Source organism: Micropterus salmoides, unplaced genomic scaffold (genome assembly GCF_014851395.1).
Source record: "Micropterus salmoides isolate LMB-PRFRI ecotype aquatic unplaced genomic scaffold, ASM1485139v1 Ms_hic_scaffold_10, whole genome shotgun sequence".
Taxonomy (NCBI): domain Eukaryota; kingdom Metazoa; phylum Chordata; class Actinopteri; order Centrarchiformes; family Centrarchidae; genus Micropterus; species Micropterus salmoides.
The window spans coordinates 33,191,702-33,202,609 of record NW_024040041.1 but is presented as its reverse complement, the minus strand read 5'-3'; the positions used below and the strand labels follow the sequence as shown (position 1 = coordinate 33,202,609).

Genomic DNA, 10,908 nt, shown 5'->3' with positions numbered 1-10,908 from the left:
ATCACGTCAAGAACTGCAACTAACAATTATTTGAAATTAATCTGATGATTATTATCTTGATGAATTGATTAAAAATGATTTGTTAAGTATTAAATAATAGTGAAACAAAATAACGTCTCAGAGTCTATAATGAGAAATATTCAGATTGACTAACATTTATTCCTTAAAATTTACTAGTTACTATTTACAAAATGTACTTGTACTTGTTTATTAGTTACTAGTAACTATTATTTAGATACTAGTAACTAATTCAAAATATACTAGTAAAATGTTTATTCTTACTAACTATGTTTTTGACACTACTCACTCATTAATGACAAGCAAAATGGCTTGTTGACAGTAACATTATAGGAATTAATGGAATAGCTACTAGTTCCCTAACCAAAAAATAAACATCTAAATAACATTAACTAGTAAAATGTAAATGGTTACTAGTAACAAATCAAATGGTTATTAGTAACTAATGAAAAGGTGATATCTGAACTGCAGAGCTGCATAGATTTCAATGGCCAAAATCTGCAATTAGTTACTAGTAACTAAAAAAATAGTTACTAGAAACTAATGGAACAGTTGCTAGTAAGTAATAAAAATGAAGTACTCGTATCTAATCAATTCTTACTAGTAAAACTGGAATAGTAACTTGTAACTAATAAATATGTACTAGTAGCTGTTTAAGCAGCTTGCCATAATTGATTTCACAATCAAAAAGGAATAATAACTTTTTGGATTATTAAATTATCAATTAATATTTGCCAATTAAATTTCTGTGAATCCATGAATCATTCTGGCTCTGCATATTTTTCTATTTTGTTTTGTTTATGTGTTGTTTTTTTTTCCACAGATGTAGGTTTATTGACTGCACTTCCTAAAAATATAACACAAGGCAAGTGATTTCAATTTACATTCAATTTAATTTTGTAAGTCGGCGTCGCTTCGTCTGGGTTTATTTTGAAGGTCCTAGCCGGAAGCTCTGTGTTATGCTCGGTGTAACTTGACACCGTGGGCACGTTCTGGAGACTCCAGCGGGGAGAATGTGGCATTCACGGCGAGGAGGGAAAACCAGGAGCAGCGTCCGCCAGCGAAGTGTCGGACAAAGTACTAAAGTCCTAAAAATACACATCATTTACGCGATTAATGGAGATTCAACCAGAATATAACACGTTTGGAAGATAATACTCCTGGAATAAAACACTTTTGTGGAATATCAACACAAGGAGCTTATCGGAGTTTTTTTTTTTCCTACAAACTGCCACCGTGGTCTGGTGAAAATCAGGGGTTGAAAAGTTTCTGGCATACTTGACTGAAAAAAGGTAACTTGTATTTTTTTCTTCTTACTGTTTTAAATGTGGGAAAACTGTCCTTACATATGCGTTAACGAGCTTGGGTACAAAGGTCGGCGGTGAAGGCACTCCGGTCTGTTTACCTGCCGGACTCCGGCCGCGAAATGCCCGATTCTCCGGTCCGCCGAACTCCCTTCACATCTCTTTAATCTGGAGTGGATTAATTGGAAAACGATCTTATCATTTAAATAACCAAGACTTTTTCATATCTTTAGAAATACATCTCCAATTCGGCGTGCTTAGACATCACCAAGGAGCGCTTTAATTCAAAACAGTTTCAAGTTACAATTGACTCTCACGTTGCTGAACTACGCCCGTAATTTAATACAAGACTTCCACTTTCAAAGGTTTAACAGCGTATTAAGTGCTTTAAATATTCCCGAACTAGAGACTGGCCCCTTGAAAGCCAGGGAAAACCTGGAATCACGAGTTGTGTATGTGTTTTATGTGGTTGATGGGCACGGAAATGTAAAATTAGTAACTTGTTTAAGGGAGACTGGCATGAGAGGATCGACAGATGGGTGACAGCCTTTTCCTTTACTTTGCCCCCCTGTCTGCAGGCTATATACTAAATATAAGGCCACATGATTAAGCTGATTAGGATTTAACTTTTTTGCACTATTCAAATTATTGGTCTGGTTGGTAGTTAAACAGTGTATAAACACACACAAGAGAGAAAATGGTGAAATACTTCTTCATGCACCACTCAAACTTTACTTTAAAGTAAATAACTGTCAAGTGATTCTTGTTTGTGAGCAGTGCAATGATTTATTCAGTTCCACAGTGGACCACCTCTCTGAGACTTGGAGTCCCTGCAGTGTCAAAGTGAAATTTTTTACGAGCATTGTTCCTCTTGTCATGAATGCGGTGAGAATACAAAAACGCCTGAGGGAGCTGGAAGAAAAAAGGGGGGACATGATCTGTGTAAATGGGGATGACAGCTCTGCTTACGCCCCGTGCTCCTCTGCGGCCGCCTGGTTATGTAATGAAACAAGTTGTAACCATGAAAACGGTGCAGACCAGTGTTTGTATCTGGACCCTGTGATCCTCTCTCTGTTTATATGGCAACACTGTTCTGGAGGCCTGGTGCTGCAGGGGTGATTCCTGCAGAGACTGTCAGCAGTAATGTCAGTTATCTGCAAGAAACTGGAGCAGCAGAGACTAACTAACTAACTCTGCCAACTTCTCCCTCCTTTATCTGTGAGAGTTGTGCTTGGCCACTGGGCTGGAAGAGTTTAAGGAGCTGTCCTGCGGTTGAAATGAAGTCGATGCGTGACCGGAGCGAGCTTATATCCTGTCACAGAGCCCCCGAGGGAAGCGGCAGAGCAGGACAGTCCATGAGTCCCGACGCAGGGGACGGACGTCAGGTGGTTTCACCCATCAGTCATCCTGCTCTGGTTTAGAAATGTGAAGTAACTCAACGGAGTTTGGCTTAAAACCCTGCTGTCACACACATGGTTGACTTCTCTGTCCTGTCGGTGTTTACACAGCAGAGGAAACCTGCAAGTGAGCTGTTTGTGTTTGAAGGTCTGGTGAGCTGTAATTAAACTGACCTCTCGGTTGCACAGGAGGTTAAACACTCAATCTCACCTGTGACGGGTGTGCGGAAATCTTTGTTGGCCGTTTTAGCATCACATCAGAAGCGTTGGGACGAAGAGCCCATTGAATTATAATTGGTGGTTTCGCTTCTTTACAGTTGACCGTTATCTTTGTCTTTGCCATTAATAAAAGAATAATTTTGTTGCCAGTGGTTTAGACATTAACGGCTGTGTGATGTGTTATTTTGAGGGGACAGCAGATTTACACTGTTATACAAGCTGAACACTCACTACTTTATATTATAGCAAAGAGTCATTTCTTCAGTGTCGTCACATGAAAAGATATATTGAGATATTTACAGACATGTGAGGGGTGTCCTCACTTTTGTGAGATACTATGTATATTATTACATTGATCTATCTGGTAGGAACCTTTAGTCCCGTCAGTGCCGGGCTCAGGCTACACCATCTTTCTGTCTGTTAACAGTCATCAGCAGATTATTATAGAGTCATGAAGTCTTGCCGTGACTCGGCCGAGATAGAAATGTGAGGGGTGTACTCACTTTTGTTGCCAGCGGTTTAGACATTAACGGCTGTGTGATTTGTTATTTTGAGGGGACAGCAGATTTACACTGTTGTACAAGCTGCACACTCACTACTTTACACTGTAGCAAAGAGTCATTTCTTCAGTGTCGTCACATGAAAAGATATATTCAGATATTTACAGACATGTGAGGGGTGCACTCACTTTTGTGAGATACTGTATTTGTATTGTATAAACTTGTGGCTATGGCTCCCAGCAAAAACTACCCCGGTTCTGGCGGTTCCGGTTCCCAATAATGTAATAATTTTTTTTTTTGACATTCTCCCAAAAGTGTAAAATTTTTGGTCAATCCCAAAAAATGTGAGCGGTGTCCCCTGTTTTTCCACCATAGTGTGATCTTTCATATATGAGGAAACAATAAAGAGAGTATTAAAATATCTGATCTTCATTTTAAAGTCATATTCCTTCCATAATTGGCTATTTACTCCCAGCCCACGTGTCAGATAATTTAGTATTTTCAGTTAGAACATTTAAATCCTATTCCCATTTTTCCTTAATATAGTCTGTGTTTTGTGTCAGTTTTCAGCCTTTTGTATATATTAGTTTTGTTTGTTGGCTTCTCCTCAACACTGTTAAAGTATTCTTCTGTTTTGTTCAGTTTTTTGAGGATCGTTTCTCACTTTCTGATAGTGTTGATGAACAAATACACCAGACTAGAGACAGAGACGCTTATTGTGAGTTTTTTTGCCTTCTCACTTGGGTTGGTTATCATTTTAATTTGATCGATTCTGATCCTTCTTATTAAATCCTCTCTTCTTCAGGCTTTGTTGACGTTAACAAATGAGGTGACGTTAGGTCGGTGTAGCAGCTCCTGGCAGATGAGCGACACTTTTATGGACTGTAAAATGTTTACTGCAGTTCAATCAGGAGCTGAAAGATGCAGAAAGTTAAGAACCGATGGGCAGAATCCAAACGTTATCAGAAATTTGGTAACAGTTCTCCATAACTAACCCAACTCCTCACAAACCTGAAAGGTATGATGTGCAAAGTTGCATTCAAGATTTAACATTGAGTTTATATATACAATACACACATATACTTACTGACAATATCACAACTGTTCAATATATCGTCAGTAAATACTTAAATACTATTTAATTCATTAGAATCACGAATGAATTAGCATTTAATTTTTCTATTAAGATGTTTATGTTGTTGAGGAAAAGTTACTGAAAGGAGAGTTACTAATCATATTTTATCATAATTATTTTTTACGTTCTAGCTTTGGATATTTGAAGTGATCCAGTGTTTGGCATCAAGTGTTTGTCACGTTCTGACCATAAAGTTTAGTTTAATCGCACAATTAACCGTCTGACCCTTCAATTTATATTCAGGAGCAAAAATCAGCCTTTAAACTTAAAAGAAATGATGATAATAAAATTTATCGCGATAATTATCGATATCGAGTGATATGAAATGTTTTTATCGTGATAACATTTTTGTCCATTTTGTCCACCCGTATATATACTGTGTGTATATATAGAATATTTATTAATATTCTGAAGTTCTTCACAGAACAATTATCCAACTAATCAGTCAATCTAAGAGCAACTATAGGCTTAAGACAGCATAAACATTAAAACCTCAACTAAAAGCCGAGTCCCAGTTATGGTCTATTCGCATACAACGAGAATTAAATCCTCGCAACGCTTACCTGGCGCGGTTTTTATTGCTGAACAACTGCTGAGTGTTCACACGCACAACGCGATAAGCAAATAAACGCAACCTGCGATTACTACAGCTGTATGAACCCAAAAGAAACATTTTTGCTGTGATTTAATTGCAATAAATGGGTGAAACTGATGCCGAAATAACTACAATATGACGCAGATTTGTTAAACATATGAATTTGTGCTTTGTCAGGTCTGTCAGCAAGACAGCAGGACAACAACTTTTAAACCGTTTGTTTTCTGAATGGAGTTTGGATCGATCAGGGCTATGCTACGCTAACTTGCTCACAGTAAAGTACGCACACGTTTTCTGAACTCACGAAGTAGGTCAACCTCGCTTTCTTTTCTCCAACTAATGTGCAGTTTTGTCCGTTTTTTATATATAAATATGAGGTCGTAGTCCTGCAGCGCTCTGGGTGCTAACAACCGACGCTAACAACAGCAGTGGAACCGGATGTGCTCAGAAGCTGCTGAGAAGCTCGAGTGAAGATAAATCAACGTTGTAATCCCAAAAACTAAAGTAAAAAGCTAATTTAATAAAAGTAGTTTACTCTGAGCTCCTCCGGTGGGTAAACGGCGTCGCTGTCAGAGCAGAATCCAGACCGACTACGGGTGTTTCTTTGTCCAAAAGCTGCAGCGCTGCTCCGGCTCTCTCTCCCCGTACTTAAGCGGCTCGCCGTCGGCCAGCGGCGTTTCACTCCCCCGCTCTGCCTGGTCCTCTCCAAACAACGCTCTGACGCTGACAGGCTTTCGCAACAGAGCGCCCACTGAATTTCAAGTTCGCTCAAGTTGAAAAATTTGAACTCGAGCAAATCAGCGAATGTCGCGACAAACGCCTCCCCCGCACCGCCCGGAGCGAATTCGCATCTTTGCGTTGACTTTGTAATCAAGCCGCCCAGAACGCTGGATTCGCTTTCAGTGTGAACGCAGCATTAGATGTCTGTTTACTGGCCTGGTTTGGGAACAAGTTTTGACAAATAAACGCAGGTCACAATCTGTTTTTTATAGAAGTTCTCTGGATGTATGAAACCTCTTAAAGCCCACCGGGTCGCCTGCTTGAACCCAGCTGCATTAAAAATGTTTTTGTCGGTATGGACGTGCTGCACATCGTTACAGCGTCACCTCCCTGAATGTGAAGTATTATATAATAAGGTTGAACCTACACTGATTAGACTCACAAAGGGCTGCAACTAATTATTTTTTTGATTATCGATTAGGGCAAAAAAATGTTGTCACGATAAAAAAATCATATCATAATTATCAATAATTATTAGGATAAATGTCAAATCATTATTTCTTTCAGGTTTATAGGCAGATTTTTGGCTCCTGAGCGAAAGTTAATTGGTGGTTTTAAACTTTTCTTTCTGGTCAGAACAAACACTTGATGCCAAACAGTGGATCACTTCACAAATCTGAGGCAGAACATTCAGAACTATTAATGATAAAATCTGTTTTCAACAAATGTGCTTTTCCTCAATAAAATTAAGATCTTTATAGAAAAATTAAGTGCTGATTCGTTTGTGACTCAAATGATTTAAATCAAACATTTGTTATTTTGTTATTGAGGAAAATTATATCGCAATTATTGTTTTATTGCCCAGCCCTAATATCAAGTAATCGTTTGGTTTATAGAACAAAGTATTCCAAGGTGACGTCTTCTTCTTTCTGGGATTCAGTTTAATGTGATATAACAGGGGGAAAAACACAAAATCTGAGATGTCACAGAAGCTAAAGTGCGTTTCCTTTGACAGGCTTTTCGCGCACACAACATTAAATTAGAAAGAAAGTGTGAATGTGTTTTAAGACCTTCTCGCATTATTGGATCTGAAGCCAAACCCTCCCTGTTTAACTGAAACCTTCAGCTTCATTTCACATCCACACGCCGCTGATGAACTGATCTGGGTTTCTCATTTCTTTTCAGTTCTGACCGCATCACCTCCCCCGTCCTCCCCCCCCCGGCCACGCCAACAGCCCCCAACCCCCCCTGGATATAACCTATAAAGACTGAAAAGGAGTAAAGTCGGAGCAGAAGAGTTAAGCAGCGGAGGAGTTTTCCGACTCAGCGGGTCAGAGGAAGGAGAGCATCGCTTTAAAGTTTCTCGTGCTGTCAGCTGGGCGTCAGAGGGAGGAAGTGGAGAGTCTCACCTGAGGCAGGTCCACGTCTCCGGCGCTCAGCATGAGGCTCTGAGGGAGGGAGGGGTATTTTTTAAGAAAGCTGGTTCAAACACGAGGAGGAGGAGGAGGAGGAGGAGGAGCATGGGGAAGGAGCAGGACCTGCTGCAGGCGGTGAAGAGCGGGGACCTGGTGTCCACTCAGAAGCTGCTGTCCAAACTCAAAACCAGCAGGAACAGTAAGTGCACCTGAACTGGATGCTTTTATTCTGAAACATGGCTGATGTCTGTCTGCCCGGGCTCACCTGTTCACCTGATCAGGGCTCAGGTTTGAGATGCCCAACATGTGGTTTTTATGTTCCGCCAATTCAGCTCATACACATCAGCAGCTCCGGCGCTGCAGAGCTGCTGAACGTTAACGTGACCACATTTAAATTGTTTTATGTTGTAATGCTTCCGTTTTCCTCTAAACGGGACCATAATTTACTAAATGAACATCACGCTGTGTTGAAGAAGACTTGAAACTAGAGACTGAGACCATAAACTCATCAGGAAAGTGTTTACTGAGGGAATAAATCAGCTGACAAGTAGAAACATTTTCTCATAGACTTCTATACAATCACACTTCTTTCTGCAGCTGCTGGAGTCGCCCCCTGCTGGCTGCTGGAGAGGACGCAGGTTTAAATGTGCTGCTTCTCAGGCTCATCTCCGTAAAACATGCTGTGAGATTTCTCCGTAGCCGTTACACTAAGTGCTGATTTTTCAAAATTGCCGTACGAGAACCACATACAACATTATTTATCAAACTGGGTCAGACTGGATGAATTTAGCACGAGGAGGAAACACATGCGACAACATCCGGTTTTCAAAATAAGGCGTCTGTACAGGATGGAAATAAGATTAACTGGATTAATATTCACAGAAAGTATAAAACATGTTACATGTGTCCATTAAAAGTAAACGGGCTCATGTAATTTACTTTACCGGACCCTCTTGGGCCCCGGACCCCCCCCCCCCACCATAGTCTCTCCACATCCTGTGAGAAACACAGAGGAAAAAGCTCATTTGGACTGTTTAATTTATGCAGTGGTACAAAAAATGGCACAAATGTGAATGCACTTGATGTATTTGGCAAATTTTTTCATTATATTCGGTTTCGGCTTCGGCCAAGAATTTTTATTTCGGTGCATCCCTAGTACGTGTTTGTCGTGGAGAACATTTTAGTCGATAGTAACATGACTCTATGAGGTTAATAAAGGCCGACATCATCCTTTTTCTTAAACATTTGTTTGCATTAGTTCCAGTCTAGACGGGTATTTGAGCTTATTGGCTGGTTGAACACTTGGTCTGAGCTCAGTGGTTGTTGTCGCTTGTTTTTCTGTTGTTACAGGTCTTTTCATCCGTCCTGTTCTTTTGTTTAATAAAACTTTCATTGCGGTTTTCAGTGCAGAGTCATGCCCAGGAGACACTTTTGTAGTGTTTTACAGTTGAATCACTGGATGAAAGCTGAAAACGAGGCTGCAGTGGAACCCTTCAGATCAGCCGTCTGTTATCGGTTCCTTTTCTTTCCTCCACGCTGTAATAAACCTGCAGACGGCGGCTGCGGGAGCTCTGGCTTTTCAATTAGCTGCTGAAGGTTTTCTCCTCCAGACGGGGAGGCATTCGCTCGCTTCAACAAGGTTTTTGCTGAGTTTTGTCTCCTGCCGCTGTCACACCTCTTTAAGACTCTCCATCTGAACAAACGATGGTTCCAGCTGAAATCAGCAGCTCCCAGTTCAGATGTGAACAAAGCAGTTTTCTCTGAGTTCCCATGAATATTTAAAACCTCAAACACACACTGATGTATTTAGGTGTTAGGAGGAAAAATGAAATGTACAACCCTTGAAATCCGTGAAATCCTCTGAGAGTCGAGTTCACACTACATGATATCAGCCTGAGCCGGGACAGGCAGGTCAGCGGGCACGAAAATGGACATTTGGCAAGTCATTATTTGCCTTCTTTTGCCAATTATGACAAATTCCACACGTGTTTGTGGCGTTGACCAATAGGAGCTCAGAACGCTGCTGTACTCTAAACAGGTTGAAGTGAAAAGGCCACATTATACTTATGCATCTAGTCTACATGTGGCCACGACGTCTGTGTCTGCGCCGCTCTGCAGTTATGTTCGCCAAAACGCTAGTTGGCGTTGGGGTTCTCTGTGTTGACTTCCCCGACTGAGCCGGCTAACTTCCTGTTTAACCCTCCGCTAACTTGAATGGGGGTAAAATGATAATCATGCGGCTCTTCTACACTACACATATATAGAATCTCACAAAAGTGAGTGCACCCCTCACATTTGTGTAAATATCTGATTATATCTTTTTATGTGACGACACTGAAGATATGACACTTTGCTAAATGTAAAGTAGTGAACGTGCAGCTTGTGTAACGGTGTAAAGTAGTGAGCGTACAGCTTGTATAACGGTGTAAAGTAGTGAGCGTGCAGCTTGTATAACAGTGTAAAGTAGTGAGCGTGCAGCTTGTATAACGGTGTAAAGTAGTGAGCGTGCAGCTTGTATAACGGTGTAAAGTAGTGAACGTGCAGCTTGTATAACAGTGTAAAGTAGTGAGCGTGCAGCTTGTATAACAGTGTAAAGTAGTGAGCGTGCAGCTTGTGTAACGGTGTAAAGTAGTGAACGTGCAGCTTGTATAACAGTGTAAAGTAGTGAGCGTGCAGCTTGTATAACGGTGTAAAGTAGTGAGCGTACAGCTTGTATAACGGTGTAAAGTAGTGAACGTGCAGCTTGTATAACAGTGTAAAGTAGTGAGCGTGCAGCTTGTATAACAGTGTAAAGTAGTGAGCGTGCAGCTTGTGTAACGGTGTAAAGTAGTGAACGTGCAGCTTGTATAACAGTGTAAAGTAGTGAGCGTGCAGCTTGTGTAACGGTGTAAAGTAGTGAGCGTGCAGCTTGTATAACGGTGTAAAGTAGTGAGCGTGCAGCTTGTATAACGGTGTAAAGTAGTGAGCGTGCAGCTTGTATAACGGTGTAAAGTAGTGAGCGTACAGCTTGTATAACGGTGTAAAGTAGTGAGCGTGCAGCTTGTATAACGGTGTAAAGTAGTGAGCGTGCAGCTTGTATAACGGTGTAAAGTAGTGAGCGTGCAGCTTGTATAACGGTGTAAAGTAGTGAGCGTGCAGCTTGTATAACAGTGTAAAGTAGTGAGCGTGCAGCTTGTAGAACAGTGTAAAGTAGTGAGCGTGCAGCTTGTAGAACAGTGTAAAGTAGTGAGCGTACAGCTTGTATAACGGTGTAAAGTAGTGAGCGTACAGCTTGTATAACGGTGTAAAGTAGTGAGCGTACAGCTTGTGTAACGGTGTAAAGTAGTGAGCGTACAGCTTGTGTAACGGTGTAAAGTAGTGAGCGTACAGCTTGTGTAACGGTGTAAAGTAGTGAGCGTGCAGCTTGTGTAACGGTGTAAAGTAGTGAGCGTGCAGCTTGTGTAACGGTGTAAAGTAGTGAGCGTGCAGCTTGTATAACGGTGTAAAGTAGTGAGCGTGCAGCTTGTAGAACGGTGTAAAGTAGTGAGCGTGCAGCTTGTAGAACGGTGTAAAGTAGTGAGCGTGCAGCTTGTAGAACGGTGTAAAGTAGTGAGCGTGCAGCTTGT

The 10,908-nt window shown here is 41.1% G+C and overlaps 1 protein-coding gene across 5 annotated transcripts in view; it reads left to right on the top strand.

Moving 5' to 3' along the window:
* Positions 1-1,020: 1,020 nt before the first annotated feature.
* LOC119895441 (caskin-2-like) overlaps positions 1,021-10,908 on the top strand; it is a 96,194-nt gene continuing 86,306 nt past the window's right edge. For 2 of the 5 annotated variants that reach the window (XM_038708596.1, XM_038708578.1), the window contains exons 1-2: positions 1,021-1,310; positions 7,074-7,502. In XM_038708596.1, coding sequence (XP_038564524.1) covers positions 7,409-7,502 — 94 coding nt within the window. In that variant the 5' untranslated portion in view covers positions 1,021-1,310; positions 7,074-7,408. The remainder of the gene's footprint in view (positions 1,311-7,073; positions 7,503-10,908) is intronic. The other 3 variants (XM_038708610.1, XM_038708587.1, XM_038708604.1) reach the window with 2 other exon arrangements.